This window comes from Pinus tabuliformis, chromosome Q, assembly GCF_031772625.1.
Source record: "Pinus tabuliformis cultivar Carrire ecotype Pingquan chromosome Q, CPIR1, whole genome shotgun sequence".
Classification (NCBI taxonomy): Eukaryota; Viridiplantae; Streptophyta; class Pinopsida; order Pinales; family Pinaceae; genus Pinus; species Pinus tabuliformis.
In genome coordinates, this window is record NC_142296.1 from 131661203 (window position 1) to 131680216 (window position 19014).

Consider the following 19014-nt stretch of genomic DNA (forward strand, 5'->3'; position numbering starts at 1 on the left):
TAAGAACTTAGGGTTGTACAGTCTTATTACGCTCAGAACAGAGTCAGTTCTTAGAGCTGTTGAGGAGGTATGGAAACTGTATCAAATATCAGTGAGGTAAAACCAGAGAATAGAAGTAAAAACAGAACCAAGTTAAAGGTCTGGAAATGCTTGGTAGGAAACCGAGTTAGACAAATACAGTCAACTAGCGCAGAACTAGTGCTTGCATGTAAGCAATAACGTTATACAAGCCAATGATAAAGAATGCAAACTAAATTGTGTAATGGAAACATCATTATGGAAACAGTACTGTAAGATAAGCATTGTACAGTTAAAGAGCACGGTGCAAGTCTAGCCATACTAACAGACCCGAATAGGGTTTATAATCTCTATGAGACAGACTTGGAAGTAGCTAAGCATAGCGAAACCGGAAAACAAATACATCATTCCAAGATAAGGTCAACAATACCAAAATATGACCTGCATATTAAAACATGTAGTAACCTGGCATTCAAGGGTCACTGTAATGACTGTTCGCGGAAGAGGTAGACGCTACGCTCATATACCGAGCGCGGGACTACCTCAGTATCGCTTTAAAAATACGTATGAAATGAAAACCGTTTTGCATGAACCGAACATATGTGAAAACCTCGAGATTATACTGTAATAATGTGCACTATAGTAAACCCTTAAAGTTCTACGAATCTATTAAGTAAACAGGAATATGAGCATACAGTAGAACACCCTGAATATAAGTCTTTCCATATGAACTGGCTATGTAAGAGCAGAATAACCATTTAGGATTATTGTTAGAATCTGCGAATCGAGAGCAGATATTCATTAAGAAAACTGCAAAACATTATCATAGCCGTGAAAAGTCCAGGCATGGAAGACAGCAGTAAACCGCAGAATGATGAAGCCAATATATAGTCATTTAGCTTCACAGATTTGTTAATAGCTCGAGAGAGCTTCCAAAATATATAGACAGTGACTTCTTAAAGCCTGAGAACCAAGCCAAATCAAATGTACAGAAATATAAGAAGATGGCGTGGAAGCCATGAGCAGTACCTAACTAAACCCTAAGGGCTCACGCGGGACAGGCCCGGCATGGAGAGGCCGCCTGTATAAGCGCAACCAGGGTTTGAAACAAGGTAATCGGACCTGAGACAGGTAAGCAGAAACCATAAGCCATGTCTCAGCCAGAAGTCGTCGCATACAACATCACATTAAGCCATTAACCAAGGAAAGGCCAGTACACGGGGTAGGCATACCTGTAAGTTTCGCTAATCGCCAAATCCTCCTGCACGCTGTAGGAAAAGCTGTGGATGGCAAACTGACCTGTACATAACCCATATGGTGAACATTCGGACACAGTTAACATATGGGTTACATGAATCTGACTGTGAACATGAATACAGATTGATGACAGTAGTATCCTTACCTGAACAGCAAGGTAGGAACCGGGAGGTTGCAGAGAAGTCTGTCGAAGTGATGGAGGAGCTCGGCTGCAGCGGTGGAGTGCAAATGAACCCAGTCCGACGAACCCGGTGACTATATATCGATTGCCAAACCCTAAATAAATCTGAGCCGTTCGATGAGGTTGAGAGATCTCCATCGTTGGTTTAGGCGGGAGCACCTGGCGCGAAACCCAGTGTGGGTCAACCCTCCGCAAGGCACATGACTTCACGTGAAGTTGAGCCATCTGGCCACGGAAAAGGGTGAGCTGGGTTCCCACTTACTCACCACCTGGCACTTAACATATATAATGAGCCGGATATGACAGCAAATTTCCAATGCATTAAGTTCTGTTCTCAAACATAGTAAGGCGGTAAGACCATGAACAATGGGCCTGAGTAATGGTAAGGTGTATTATATGTTTATTAACATACGTATAAGCTAAACCGGGCCAGTGTAAGCATATTATATATAGGTAAATGCATAAAAGGTCTGGCGGAGACTGTATATTATAATTAACTTACTTACTTAGAGTGAGAGGGTTAATGAGTTGACCCCATCTCTTAAAATCTTTCTTTAATTATGCATTTTAAGTTAATGAGATCGTGACACCCAGAAAACTGAAGAACCCAATTCATCGCAGCCTTTATATAAGATAACGTAAATGCGAGGTGAAACAACAGTGTGGGGATAGCCAGACCGTAGAAGCCTGCAGGGAATCCCATGACCTAGAAAGCTCTAAGAAAATCCACCACTTCAAATACTTCAAATGCTTGGAGGAAACCCGATAGAAACACTTTAGTGTTTCAAACTCCGATGCCTTTCCCTGAAGCCTTTCTAATGCCCATATGATCTAATATAGGTAGCAGCTCAAGTGTGAAGGGCTTGACCGTTAATGAAGTTCCGAGAAGATTCTTGGAATTGAAGCAAATCCAGCTAAGATATGATGCGTTTGAGTGAAGACTTAGATGAAGAGACACAGGCCCCACTCCCCAATTGCAACGGATATCCGGGACAGCGTATCCTAAGAGGCCAACACGGAGAGACAGCCTTGCAAAAATGGAGTCGGAGGCGGAAGAATTGGCTCGATGGTCAGTGGTGGAAATGGATTGACACTATCAAAAACTTCTAAGATACTTAAAATTAAAAATTTTAACAGCTTTTATTTAAATTTACAAAAATATTTTGAAATTCTCAGTAATTCCAAATAATAAGACTTGAAAAGGAAATACCAGAATGGTACAATGCGATGTCACAAAAAAAACATTACCGTAGTTGCTTGGATATTACTCAATTAAACACGTGAACGTGCGACCGGGGAGCATTAGTTGGCACCCACTCACAATAATTTAGCGTTACAAATCATTCTAAATTGAAATTAAACCATTCTTTTATATTAATTTTGGAGTAGGTTTTTTAAAATCATTCTAAAATGAAATTAAACAATTCTTTTATATTAATTTTGGAGTACGTTTTTTAAAATCTTTTAAAGATCGTTTGTTGAGCAAATTACGCGTGGTTGCTTGGTATCACTCAATTTAATTATTTGAGACTGTATATGTGGAATGACATAAGCCTCTTATGACCGTATCTGGATGATTTAATATCATAATAAGATGCTTATAATGAGTGCATTTTTGGACATTTTAAGTTTTTAATGAGATCATATAATGAGAATGTAGAAATGTTTGGAAGATCTCCACATTTTCCGATGATAAATATTTGGTTGCATGCACAATCAGATTAAATTTAAATTTATAATACAAATTAAAAAAATTATATATATATATATATATATATAATTAATTTAAAGAGCTGTACATTTACAAGTAACAAATATTTGGCTCTTATGAAAATCGTGTTAAATTTAAACTTATAAAATCAAATTTATAAAAATCATACTCAATCCAAAAAAATATAAAATCTAAATTTGAGCACATTGCGTAGTTGGTTGGATATTACTCAATTAAACACATGAACGTGCAAACGGAAGCATTTGTTGGCACAGTTATTATTGTTTTCTAGAGAGCCTAAGAATTTTATAGATAGTTAAAAGTGGTTAGAATTTAGTAAAAAAAATTAAAAAATATTAGTGTTTGAGTTATGTTTTTAATGATGGAAATAAATTTAGCAGCATCAAAAACATTTAAAGCACTTAAATCTTAAAATTTGATAATTATAATTTAGATTTAGAAAATCCTTACTGAATTTTATCAAAATCTTTGTATAATTCTCCAGACACATTTTTACCATAATTTCTATGATTTTAAGAGGAAATTTATGATATTCGGGACAAATTTGACGACGTTCCAAATCATTCTGAATTGAAATTAAACAAATCGTTTATATTAGTTTTGGATTAGTTTCTCTTTAAATCTCTGAAAGATCGTTGGTTGAGCACATTACGTGTGGTTTCTGGGATATCACTCAATTTAATTACTTGCACGCACGCCACAACAATTTGCAGAGACATAATACTTTCGCCTCAAAATCATGAGATTTTAAAAAGTCCCAAAACCAACGGTATGCCGTTTTCAAGATTTGTTTGTTTTATTTATTATAAAGTATATGTAAAATGTAATTCCGAACGCCAACCATGGCCTTCTCCTTATACTACCTAGATGACGTTAGAGCGCGGATATAGGGTTCAAGTCCCATGTATGATGTGTTTTTTTTTCTTAAGAACGAAAGATAGAAAATCGTGGGTTATCTAAAACATAAGAGACGAGCACTGGTTTTTCAAGTTATTAGTCATATTAGTCCTTGCCTGCTTACGACTATCTCATTTATTTTGAGGTCAAAGTGTCAAAACTGTAACGTTATTGAATTGTATTATTTTATTTTGAGGTTAAAGTGTCAAAACTTTATTGAATTGTATTATTTTATTGTGTTTTTGTAATTTTAATTAAAGTTTCAAGAAAATATTTTTTTTGTTTTCTTATAAATTCAAAATTTTTTGGAAATTTTTTTTTTAATTTTTTATGGGTTGAGCGAGTTTTGATAGTACATAATTTTTTTGGTGGAGAGTGTTTTATTTTTTGTATTTTCTAGTGCTTGATAATTCATTAAAAAAACACTGACATGGTTGCAGGGCTTTTATTTAGGCGGTAAGGCGGGGGGAGGGTAGCCGTTGGGGTACGGGAGGCACTGAACAAATATGTAATTAATATTATTATGTTTCATTTTGCAGAGCTTCCTTGTGTGAAGCTTTCCTTGTGCACAACTTTCACTGTGCTGAAGAAAAACACAATTGTAGGTCCATTACATCGGTAAGGAGGGAGCTAAACAAATCTCCAAATAATATTATTATGTTTTCATTGTGTGAAACTTTCCTTCTATGGAACTTTCACTGCGCATGTTAAAGCGTAGTTTTTGGATCATGTGCCATTAAAGAACATAACATCACTAAAAAAACTAACATTAAATATCAATATTCAAAAGTGGGCAGAAAGTGTACAGAGACGGTGTTCTACAGGGATATATGTTCAGTGGGGGTCACTATTTTCATTTTTATTACAAAGATTTTTTCATTTTTACTTCACATTTGCATCACAGCTAATACATCATCATTACTTAACATGGTCAATCATGGTTAACGTTAGTCAACCATGTTTTATAAAATCAAACGTGGTCATCCATGGTCAACCATGGTCAAACGTCGTATTGTGACAAAGGTTGTCTTGATATGAAAATCAACCCATGGTTAAGCAAGGTCAACCATGGTCCAACATCACATTGTGACAAGGATTATCTGAATATGAAAATCAACCATGGTCAACCATGTTTGTTTTAATGTTTATAATATTTATCTCAGCGTTTACATACCTTGGGTTTATATTGATTTAATATTATTCCCTTGGGTTTATTATTCCCTTGCCTTTATAATATCAATCCCTTGGGTTTATTATTCCCTTTAGTTTATAATACCAATCACGGTCAATCATATCCAACCATGGTCAACCATTTTCAACCACGGTCAAATGTCACATTATAACAAAGATTGTCTAAATATGAAAATCAACCATGGTCAACCATGGTCCAACATCGCATTGTGTCAAAGATTGTCTCGATATGAAAATCAGTCATAGTCAATCATGGTCAACCATGGTCCAACGTCATATTATGACAAGGATTGCCTCAATATGGAAATCAATCATGGTCAACCATGTTTATTTTAGGGTTTATAATATTTATCTTAAGGTTTATATACTTTGGGTATGTATTTTTAATCTCTTGGGTTTATTATTCCCTTGGGTTTATAATATTAATCCTTTGGGTTATTAATCTAAAGGTTCATATTACTAGGGTGTAATATTATTCACTTGGGTTCATAATCCCAATCTATCATGACTAACCATGGTCAAATGTCGCATTGGGACAAGTATTGTCTCAATACAAGAATCAAACAAGCTCAACCATGTTCCAATATCGCATTATGATAATGATCATCTCAATATGAAAATCAACCATGCAAAACCATTCTCCAACGTCATATTGGGACAAAGATTTTTTACATGAAAATCAATCATGGCAAAACATGGTCAACCACAGTCCAAATTTGCATTGTGACAAGGATTGTCTCAATATGAAAATTAACCTTGCTCAACCTTGTTTATTTTATAGTTTTTAATATTTATCTTCCGGTTTATATACCTTAGGTTTATAATATTAATCCCTTGGGTTTAATATTATTCCCTTGGGTTCATAATCTCTTGGGGTTTTAGCATTAATCCATTGGGTTTATTATTCCCTTGGGTTTATAATATTTAATAATATTTTATTAACATAATAATATTTTATAAACATGAAGATTGTCTCAAAAGGAAAATCAACCATGATTCTAAGTGGCACTGTGACAAAGATTGTTTTGATATAAAAATCAATCATGGTCAACCATGGTCCAATGTCGCATTGCAGCAAGGATTGTCTCAATATGGAAATCAACCATGGTCAACCATGTTTATTTTAGGGTTTATAATATTTATCTTAGGGTTTATATGCTTTGGATTTATTATTCCCTTGGGTTTATAATATCAATCCCTTGGGTTTATTAATCTAAGGGTTCATATTCCTAAGGTTTAATATTATTCCTTTCGGATTTTAGTATTAATCCCTAGGGTTTATTATTCCCGTGGGTTTATAATATCAATCATGGTCAACCATGTTTTATAAATTCAATTATGGTCTACCATGGTTCAACATTGTGACAAAAATGATCTCAATATAAAAATCAATCATTTTTAAACCATCAACCATATAAATTTATATTTATATTAATAAATTTATATTTATTTAAAAATATTTATATTAATCAATAATAATAATAATAATAATAATTAATTATTATTATTATTAATTAATTATGAATTAATTATTATTATTATTATTAATTTTTATTTATTTAATAATAATAATAATATCATTATCACCCATCGTCCATGGGTGTTATACAAAACAAAACCTAGTTGAAAACCTTAAATGATCCCAAATTAGTTTGTTCAAAATTAGACCAATGTTGATGAAAACCATATCTTGTTATTAATTTTAATATGCTTGTTGTTATTAAAGTTATTAAAAATAATAATGTTGTTACGAATGTTGTTGACATTAATATTTATGTTAATTTTAATGTTAATATTTAATATAACTTTTAAAATGTAATGGAATATATCTTTGATATTACACTATCAAACATTTTTAATATAACTTTACAAATGTAATATAATGTATTTTTGATATTACATTGACTTTATATTATTTGCAATAAAATTTAATAATTTTAAAGTTGTTTGAGAGGTGACAAACAACTAATGGCATTACAATGTGTTAAATAATAAATTATGTTATAATACGACAAATATTAAATATCGTCATAATGTGATGAACATAAAATACCATTGTAATGTGATAAAAAATAAATATTGTTGCAATGTGAAGAGTAATATCCATCAGCATAATGTAATAAACAATAAATGACATTACAATGTGATGAATATCATAAAACATCACAACATCATGAACAATGTTACAAATAATCAACATTGTTGCAATCTGTGAATAAAAAATTACATCACAATGTGATGGATAATAAATGTCATTGCAATGTAGCAAACAATATAACTTTAATAACCTCAAAGTGTTTTGGAATGTGACAAGAAAAAAATTACATCACATGAGTAATAAATAACATTATAATGTGACAAACAATAAACAATGACACAATGTGACCCATGGTCAACATGGTTGAACATGGTCAACCGTAGTTAACATGACCATCATGTTCAACCATGGTTCACCACAATTATATATAATAAACACAACAACACTGATCAACCATGTACACCCATAGTAAATAATATGTTGACCATATTTAACCATGTTTGATGAGCTCAACTATGGTAAAACATGATTAAAAAGACTTATCCATGGTCAAACATTATAACTCATTGTCACCCATGTTCAACCATACACAACTTTATTTAGCCATAGTCAATCATGACAAACCTTCGTCAACGATGATCAACCATGGTCATCTTTGGTCAACCATGATCAACCATGGTCATCTTTGGTCAACATGATCAACCGTGGCCATCTTTGGTCAACCATGACCAACCATGGTCATCTGTAGTCAATCATACTCAACCTATAACAATCCATGCTCTACCCACTCTTGATCGCCAACCATGGTCAAGAATGATTAGAATAATCAAACATGATCAACCAAGTTTTCTATGGTTGAATATGGTCAATCCTTGCCAACATGGGAAACCATAATCTATCATAGAAAAGTATGGCCATCCATGGCCAAATATGTCAAACCATGTTCGTCCATGATCAACATGGTCAAACGATGGTCAACATGCTCAACCAGAGTTAGGCATGGTTAACCATAATCAAGCATTATCAATCATGGAGAACCATGGTCAATTGTGGTTAGCCATTTACAATAATAATCTGTCATAGTAAAGTATATTCAGATGAGGACAAATATGGTCATCCATAGTCAACTATATGTTGACCATAATTAACCTTCCTTAACCATAACTTAAATATATTTAGCCATAGTCAACCGTAGTCAATCATTGTCGACTAATCCTCCTCATGTAGCACATCGACTGCCAACTAACACAACCACATTGATAGATGTGGTTGATATATGCCAAATTGTAGCATTGACCCCCTTTTTTATGCTAACTAGTGTATGAAAATGATGTCAACCAATGTATATCAATAACATATATCAACCACATTTACTAATATAATTGTGTTATTCTACTTCTTAATAAAATTATATAATGAGATTGAATCTCCACACATATCCACCCAAAATCACATAATGAGAATATAAAAATATTTGGAAAAAATTCTAATCATACCAAATCAAGCTCAAAACTTACGAAAATCATAATAAATCTAATGAATTCCGTTATTTCCTGTTTTGGCTATTTCTAAGCATGTTAATAACTAATTAGTGGTTTGACTAGGATTTTTTGGTCAAAATTAGCCGTTGGCATTATAGCCGTTGGAGTCTCTGCACACTCTATTTAATCAAGCTAAGCCGGATTGGTTCTTCAACTTGTCCTGACGATGAACCACACTGGTTGATTCGAAACGCGTCGACAAAAGATTGGTTATGTGATTTTGCCGAAAATTTTCTAAACAAATCTAAACTTATAAAAACTATACTAAATCTATGAAAACATATATATATAAACAAATAACTCAAATAACTAGATATGTATTTGTAACGAGAGGAATTAGTAACAAAACCGTTTTCATATTCATGTGATACTCAAGCAATTTCGACTACTACTATTGTAATCTCTAAATACTTACCTACAATCCTTTGCAACACAAATAAATCGAGAAAATTTAAATCTCAAATTTTATAATACATAACACTGGGTTATCACGACAATTACTAATTAAATTGCCCTAAAATTAAATTATTTCATTTATGTTGATATTGATAGAGTAAATAATATTTTCCAAATATTGTCGAGGACAACACCGTAGTTGGTTGGATATTACTCAATTCAACATGTGAATGTGCAAGCGAGGAGCATTACTTGGCGCACAGTCACAATCGTTTGGTATTGAAAATTAGAAACTGAAATTAAACAATTCTTTATAATAACGTTGGATTAGTTTAGCAAATTTTTGTAAAGATTGTCAGCTGGGCCTACTACGCTTGGTTGCTGGGTATAACTGAATTCAAATATTTGCGCGCTCGGAACATCAATTTGCGCACGACATAATACTTGGCCTTGAAGAGTGCGAAAAAAATCCCATAATATGTCGGCATTTGTAGTTGCGTTGGCCTTATAATGCGGCTATCCCCAGTATGACGTGCTTATTTTTATCGAAAGAAAGAAATATAGTAAATACTAAAGTTCATGTAATAATTAGTTTTTTTAATTATTGTTAATTTTCAAATTGGCTTTTAAAAGTAGAGGTGAGAAAAGGAGTATCTATGCATGTATACATACAAAATGTATGAAAAAAATGAAAGAAGATGCATACAAATATAAAAATGAAATAAAGTAGAATACTAAGAAGGTTGGTAATTGGTAGGTTAAAAGTGAGATAAAGTATATTTTTAATTTACAAATATATAAAATAATAATAATAAAATTTAGGAAAAATATTTATAATTATAAATATAAATTTATTAAAAGTAGGAAATGTTGGATATATGTTATTTAAGATGGAGAGTTGTATTTATTAACAAACGAAAAATAAGAAAATTTGGGATCTTTTATTATTTGAAATTCATTTTTGAATGTATTAATAAATTCAACATCTTCAAAAACCTAGAGGCTACCTAGATTTTGCAGATTAAATATATCAAACTTACAATTCTAATAATCCTTATTCGATTTTAGACAAATTCTAAACGAAAAAATACTTATAAAATACCCAAAACATTGAATAATTAAGCTAAATTAAGCAAGATTGGATATATGATAATTTTTATAAAACTGATGAAAAATCGAAATAGCCACGTATACAAGTTTAAGACAATATGATTCTTGAGACGAAAGAGATGAACAATACTTATAACACAAATAAGCTTTTATTAAGATAAATGTAAAGGCTCCAAGGTTCTCAGATTTCTTGATGTAAGAATAAACACATTTTCACTCAAGGGACATGTACAATTATTAAGATAAAGTTGATAAGAAATTGTGGAAAGGTACATATATGTTTTGGAGAATTACTACATATACACTTTCTCTTAACAATATAAATAATGAAGGGAACTCGCTTGCTAAGCATGGCCCTAAAAATGGAAATGGGGCATCATAAATGCATACTTGCAGGAACATGTATCCGTTCCTAAGACCATGCACATGTTTATATATATATTCTTTTTATTTTTGAATTTGACTAGGGTGATTGGTCAAAATTAGTCGTTGGCATTATAACCGTTGGAGTCTCTGCACCTCTATTTAATCAAGCTAATCCAGATTGGTTCTTCAACTTGTCCTGACGATGAACCACACTGGTTGGTTCGAAACGCGTCGACAAACGATTTATTATGTGATTTTGCCGAAGATTATCTAAACAAGCCCTCAACTACCAATTATGAAAATAACTAGGCTGCTACATCAACATGGCTCAAAATCATGCACACATTCCTATAAATGGGAAAACACGTCTTCTTAGGAATATGCATCCATACATAGTGTAACTCATTTTTATACACATGCAACCCATTTTTATTTTTACTATTTCGAACTACAACACATGTTTAGTTATTCTTGAGCCAAAGTTTTCATCCTTGGTCTACATTATGTGCGAAGTCAATGAATTCGATCTTCTTTGGATTCTAGGTAAGACTTCCAATGGAATTTCTTTGATCTTTTTGTTTTTCTTATTTTTTATTCAAATTTGGTTCAAAATTGAAATAATAAAAAGAAAATGATACCTTAAACATAAACACTATATTAAATTGTAGGATACTTGGTTTCCATGACACCTAGTGAGAACCCAACCCCTCCATCACTGAACTGCAACTTAGAACAACGAAAACTAAACAAAGAACAAAGAAATCCCAATGCTAAAGTTGATGCATCCTCGCTACTTTGAGGTCATTCACAAGGATCTCCAAAACAATAGAGAGTCCTCATTATTGTTTCTTGTAAGGTCTCTAAATTAAATTGTATTGCCCATTTCTAATGCCCAAGGCTTATTAACTAATATTTTCAATTACAGGGATATGATGTATGAATACTATAGAATTGGTCTAAATAAAAAACATATTAAATACCTAAACATTACCAAATAATATTGTTGTCATTTTTCACCGAACCAATAAACAATCATGTTTTTCTAGTCAACAAAGAATGGATTTGTATGGATTAGTGCACCTATTAGTCATTTCAATATTATTGGATGGATGGGGTTCATGGTTTTTTATAAACATACTTGCTAAGGTTTTGCAAATGGGGTAGCAAGCTAAGTGGGCTTGAGGCACGATACTTGCTAAGGTTTTGCAAATGGGGTAGCAAGCTAAGTGGGCTTGATTGTGGAAAAAACTCCACAGTTAAGCGCGCTTGAGCCAGAGGAGTTCTGGGATGGGTGACCTCCTGGGAAGTCCTGGTTACCGGGTGCAAGCCCCGGAAGTGATGATTGATGCTATGTGATTCGTTCTCCACATTTCACTAGTTTCAATCCCACTTCTTCACCCCTGTGAGCATCACCCGATGCAATGAGTGCTAAGTGAACTATTCAAAAATCATGAGAAATTAGTTAGTTACGACTACCTCTCATGGAAATGGTCATACGTTAATGACTTACTTAACGCAGTTGAATCCCAAAATGATATCTAATAATGCACTGCGTAAATCCCCTATACTTAAATTCAAAAAGAGTCAAGGGATCTCTACTTGAATGGTTCATGAGGCACGATACTTGCTAAGGTTTTGCAAATGGGGTAGCAAGCTAAGTGGGCTTGATTGTGGAAAAAACTCCACAGTTAAGCGCGCTTGAGCCAGAGGAGTTCTGGGATGGGTGACCTCCTGGGAAGTCCTGGTTACCGGGTGCAAGCCCCGGAAGTGATGATTGATGCTATGTGATTCGTTCTCCACATTTCACTAGTTTCAATCCCACTTCTTCACCCCTGTGAGCATCACCCGATGCAATGGGCGCTAAGTGAACTATTCAAAAATCATGAGAAATTAGTCAGTTACGACTACCTCTCATGGAAATGGTCATACGTTAATGACTTACTTAACGCAGTTGAATCCCAAAATGATATCTAATAATGCACTGCGTAAATCCCCTATACTTAAATTCAAAAAGAGTCAAGGGATCTCTACTTGAATGGTTCATGAGGCACGATACTTGCTAAGGTTTTGCAAATGGGGTAGCAAGCTAAGTGGGCTTGATTGTGGAAAAAACTCCACAGTTAAGCGCGCTTGAGCCAGAGGAGTTCTGGGATGGGTGACCTCCTGGGAAGTCCTGGTTACCGGGTGCAAGCCCCGGAAGTGATGATTGATGCTATGTGATTCGTTCTCCACATTTCACTAGTTTCAATCCCACTTCTTCACCCCTGTGAGGATCACCCGATGCAATGAGTGCTAAGTGAACTATTCAAAAATCATGAGAAATTAGTCAGTTACGACTACCTCTCATGGAAATGGTCATACATTAATGACTTACTTAACGCAGTTGAATCCCAAAATGATATCTAATAATGCACTGCGTAAATCCCCTATACTTAAATTCAAAAAGAGTCAAGGGATCTCTACTTGAATGGTTCATGAGGCACGATACTTGCTAAGGTTTTGCAAATGGGGTAGCAAGCTAAGTGGGCTTGATTGTGGAAAAAACTCCACAGTTAAGCGCGCTTGAGCCAGAGGAGTTCTGGGATGGGTGACCTCCTGGGAAGTCCTGGTTACCGGGTGCAAGCCCCGGAAGTGATGATTGATGCTATGTGATTCGTTCTCCACATTTCACTAGTTTCAATCCCACTTCTTCACCCCTGTGAGCATCACCCGATGCAATGAGTGCTAAGTGAACTATTCAAAAATCATGAGAAATTAGTCAGTTACGACTACCTCTCATGGAAATGGTCATACGTTAATGACTTACTTAACGCAGTTGAATCCCAAAATGATATCTAATAATGCACTGCGTAAATCCCCTATACTTAAATTCAAAAAGAGTCAAGGGATCTCGAATGGTTCATGAGGCACGATACTTGCTAAGGTTTTGCAAATGGGGTAGCAAGCTAAGTGGGCTTGATTGTGGAAAAAACTCCACAGTTAAGCGTGCTTGAGCCAGAGGAGTTCTGGGATGGGTGACCTCCTGGGAAGTCCTGGTTACCGGGTGCAAGCCCCGGAAGTGATGATTGATGCTATGTGATTCGTTCTCCACATTTCACTAGTTTCAATCCCACTTCTTCACCCATGTGAGCATCACCCGATGCAATGAGTGCTAAGTGAACTATTCAAAAATCATGAGAAATTAGTCAGTTACGACTACCTCTCATGGAAATGGTCATACGTTAATGACTTACTTAACGCAGTTGAATCCGAAAATGATATCTAATAATGCACTGCGTAAATCCCCTATACTTAAATTCAAAAAGAGTCAAGGGATCTCTACTTGAATGGTTCATGAGGCACGATACTTGCTAAGGTTTTGCAAATGGGGTAGCAAGCTAAGTGGGCTTGATTGTGGAAAAAACTCCACAGTTAAGCGCGCTTGAGCCAGAGGAGTTCTGGGATGGGTGACCTCCTGGGAAGTCCTGGTTACCGGGTGCAAGCCCCAGAAGTGATGATTGATGCTATGTGATTCGTTCTCCACATTTCACTAGTTTCAATCCCACTTCTTCACCCCTGTGAGCCTCACCCGATGCAATGAGTGCTAAGTGAACTATTCAAAAATCATGAGAAATTAGTCAGTTACGACTACCTCTCATGGAAATGGTCATACGTTAATGACTTACTTAACGCAGTTGAATCCCAAAATGATATCTAATAATGCACTGCGTAAATCCCCTATACTTAAATTCAAAAAGAGTCAAGGGATCTCTACTTGAATGGTTCATGAGGCACGATACTTGCTAAGGTTTTGCAAATGGGGTAGCAAGCTAAGTGGGCTTGATTGTGGAAAAAACTCCACAGTTAAGCGCGCTTGAGCCAGAGGAGTTCTGGGATGGGTGACCTCCTGGGAAGTCCTGGTTACCGGGTGCAAGCCCCGGAAGTGATGATTGATGCTATGTGATTCGTTCTCCACATTTCACTAGTTTCAATCCCACTTCTTCACCCCTGTGAGCATCACCCGATGCAATGAGTGCTAAGTGAACTATTCAAAAATCATGAGAAATTAGTCAGTTACGACTACCTCTCATGGAAATGGTCATACGTTAATGACTTACTTAACGCAGTTGAATCCCAAAATGATATCTAAGTATGAATTTATTTATTTATTATTTTTTTATTTTTTTATTTTTTTCCTCTAAATTTGTCTACTCCTATATTGATACAAAATATTTTTACACCGAGGCCATGGCCTCGAGAAAGCTAGCCCAAAGATGCGGCATGTTTACATAGCATAGCTGAACATTGCCCAAAAAAACCTGCTGAATGTTGCCCTGAAGGACTGCTAGGAACCTAACCATGACTAATACCATAAAACATGAAGCCCCCATTATCGTGCTTGAAACTAAAAATTGAACAGAGGCCATTCAGCAACCGTAACAAGATGACTGGACCATGGCAAGTGAACCGAGAAGCACTGCCTAGAACAAAAACTGAGGACAAACTTCAGAAGCAACTGAGACTGAAATCGAGACCAAAAACCATAGACTAGCAGAGTGCCGCCCTCGCAGGGGAAACCGACGATTAGAACTGATGCGCTTATCATGACGGTCAAGTAGGTGATGAATGAGTACCCTCGAGCATACAGAGTTTCAAAAAACCATAGAGCGCAGACCTGCTTAAACGTCATGGGAGGTGGAGGGCTGCTCTTCAATGATGCGGCATCCATATTTGTAGTCGTCTTCGTCCTCAGAGGGGTGGCCCTCTTTGCTTGTAGAGCCGCCGCCGATAGGGACACTCGGGCCCGCCTGATCCTCCACGACCTGGGATGCTATGCCTTTACTCGAGCCTGAGGCCTTGCTCTGCTTGTAATCCATCTGAGTGGTACCATATCTGTCTTCCGCCAGCATTTCCCTAGTCACCCCAGGGGAAACAGCTTCCTGACCAGCAGTAATCTCGCTAAGCTCTATGGTAACAGAGGCCATGAAGGAGAAATTGCCATGAGTGCAGGGGAACTGGAGCCGAGCGGTATTAGTAGCAGAATTGAAAGAGCTCGCTGCCAAATTGTGCTGTCCTCTACCCCGTCCCCGACCACTTCTTGTAGCAGGATAGTGGTCCGAGTGGAAGTCCGAACAAAAAGTCGAGGAATCCGTCGTGGAGGAGGAGACCTGGCGGACAGTTTGCCCCCGGGAGCTGCCTCTCCTGCAACTCATCCTCTGGCGAAGTTTGGGCATGGTGGGAAGAACAGGAAGATCCGAATGGGCTGCAAAACTAAGGAGGCAGAAAAGGATTAAAACTAGCTTGGCTTCAGCACACAGATGGGCGAAGGGAAGGGCAGAGGACAAGTAGCTATCGAATTTGCAGATATGGTAATGAGAAACCTGAAGCCCCAGCCAGAAATCCACCCAGCGAACCAGAGCCCAACGTTTCCCCGGGATAGTTCGAGAGCGAATCTCTGCAGCGGAAAAGGAGTGACTTGAGCGCAAAGGAGGAGCGCAAGTGAGACGAGCTGAGGGCGCCATGATTAGAAGATGAACAGGCCGGAGAGGAGGGACAGGCTGCATTAAAGCAGCATTAAATTTGAGTTCAAGGGAATTAAAGACCGGTTCTGTGAGAGACCGAGAGGCGGTGGAGATGAGCCACGCGCCCACCCATTTTGCTACCCACGTACCTGTACCACATTTAAACACCCAGATTCGGGAATATGAAAAAGTATGTTTAATGTATATTTAATTATTAGATGTTTTAATAATAAAAATTTTAATCAGATTTTGATTTTTTTATTGTTTAGAATGTATTTTTAAATATACAATTAAGATTGTGCAGATTACACAACTCATACTTAAAAATTCAAGAAATTTATAATAAATGTTTAAAAAAGATTCAAAATTTCAAATAGATTAAACTAAGAAAAAATGATTATATGTTAATTTTAATAAAACTTATGAAAATATGGAGAAACTCTCTCTCTCTCTCTCTCTCTCACACAGATATATATATATATATATATATATATATATATGAGAATGTGATTTGTGAGATGAAAGGGATGAGAGTTATGTATAACATATTATCCAAATGAGAATGTAATTCGTGAGATCAAAGGTATGAGAGTTATGTATAACATATTATCCAAATGTAAGTGAAAGTTAAGTTATGATATTGTTGGATATATTGATATGATAATAAACACATTTTTAATTCACATGATAAATGTATTTATTAACATAAAGTTTCTAAGAAAATGAGGAAAGATATATATAGGTTTTGGAAAATATAATTATTTTAGTGAAATAGGTGTCTATCCTACACTTATATTTTGTCCAAACAATGTAAAAGATGAAACTCATGAGAAGATGACTTCTTAGGAGAAAATAATATTTTTTTTCTTCAATTTCATATGTATGGATATCACATTTAAATAAGAAAAATAAGGCAACAAATTGGAATGATGTGATGTAGCTTGAAAAATAAGAGTTTACTACAACTATCAAAACTGCTAAATATCTTAATTAATAGAAAACAAATAAGAATAAAAGAAACAAACGATAGAATAAACCACACAGTGTCACATATTAGATCATACTTTATTTTTCGAATATTTGATCAAACATTACATTTATAAAGACTCTTAAACGAATCTTGTAAATTCTAGATCCTAAGAAATTGGATCTAATATACTAAAAATATACAATAATACAAACAACAAAGAAACCAACTAGTAGCCATAACTACAAAGTAAACTAGCTCAACAACCTATAAATAGAACTCATCATAGGACAACTCATCAACCAAACAATTCGCAATTCTAGAACACTCCATTTTTACATTATTCTAACATTAATAGCCTTTGAATAATATTGTAATAACATAAATAAAAAGTCATGAAACTAACAATCTCACCACTGTACAAATCAAATTAAAATGAAATGTGTACTTATTATTTAAAAAAATTTAAAACTGAGTATTTTTATTTACAAAACAAGTACAATACCATTATTTTATAAAAAATAAAAATATTTAAATAATAAATTCAATTAAAAGAAAAAAATCATAAATTGATATTACAACCACACAAAATAAATATATATATATGTATATATATATATAAAATTGAGAAAATATTTATCTATTTTTTATTTTACAAATTATCTTATCTTCATTTAATTATATTATATATATTTTTTAATTTTAAATTTATTTCGATTTTACAAGTAAAATACTTTTGAATTTTTCTGCATAAATAATATTTAAATTTCTTTTCATAGAAAAGTAATACTTTTATACAGAAAAACTAATTATTTTCATATATCTATTTATTTTAATCTCTTTAACTTGAGAGGTAATTTTTCTCATCGATTATATCGTATCATGTTTTTAATAGTGATCGACATGTGCATAAGCGTTTATGAAAGGGACATACAATTACAAATTTATGTGAGTATTTAATAAGACGTAGGATGGATTCATAGATATGGGCCTATAAAATCGGCTTTAACATTTGTGCAAATATTTTGATATATACCATCTCCATCCAACCCGACGATAATAATAAGGCTTCAATATCAAATTCATGACCCGGTCGGATATTTACTTCCATCTACTAAATAAGGAATTTTACTTTATTATACAATCATCAGTAAACCGGAATAACGAATTGACTTCCACAAAATAATTTACTTTATTTGTCGTTTTCAAACCTTCAACAAAATTTCACGACTCGACTAGCTTTGAAATTTGTTAAATTATATTTGTAAAAGTAACATTTTTAAGTATTAGCACACTTATCTTAATAAATGTGGTTGATATATATTCATTGGTGTTATTTTTCTATGTTGATTCACATATAAAAGGTGGAAAATGTTAACTATTGGTATATATCAACTATATTTATTAATGTGGTTGTATTAGTTGATGGCCCACATGTGTGAGGTTGATTCATTGACCACGGGTGACTATAGTTGACATTAGCTGACTATGGTTAAAAATGGTTGACGAACATCAACCATTGTTGACTATGGTTAATAATGGTTTACCATAATTACCATGATTGACCTTGGTTGATTATTGTCAACATTAATTGACCATGGTTGACTAGGTATTAAGAGTATAGAATGTGGTTGACAAAACATGACCATAGAAGACCATGTTGATGATTGTTGCCTATGTTTACCATGGTTGACCATGGTTAATATTGGTTGTCCATGATTCATCATGGTTGGATGGTTGAACATTATTGACCATGGTTACCAGTGGTTGACCATGTTTAATATGGTTGACCATGGATTATTAGGATAAATTAAGGTGG

At 34.6% G+C, this 19014-nt stretch overlaps 1 protein-coding gene across 1 annotated transcript; it reads right to left on the reverse strand.

Moving 5' to 3' along the window:
* Nucleotides 1-979: 979 nt before the first annotated feature.
* On the reverse strand, nt 980-1732 carry LOC149218606 (uncharacterized). The gene is made up of 3 exons (XM_089382427.1): nt 1421-1732; nt 1251-1317; nt 980-1140 (listed from the first exon to the last, which is right to left on the reverse strand). The coding sequence occupies exons 1-3, from the start codon at nt 1679-1681 to the stop codon at nt 1067-1069; spliced, it is 402 nt and encodes a 133-aa protein (XP_089238553.1). The 5' UTR covers nt 1682-1732; the 3' UTR covers nt 980-1066.
* Between the last annotated feature and the right edge of the window lie 17282 nt (nt 1733-19014).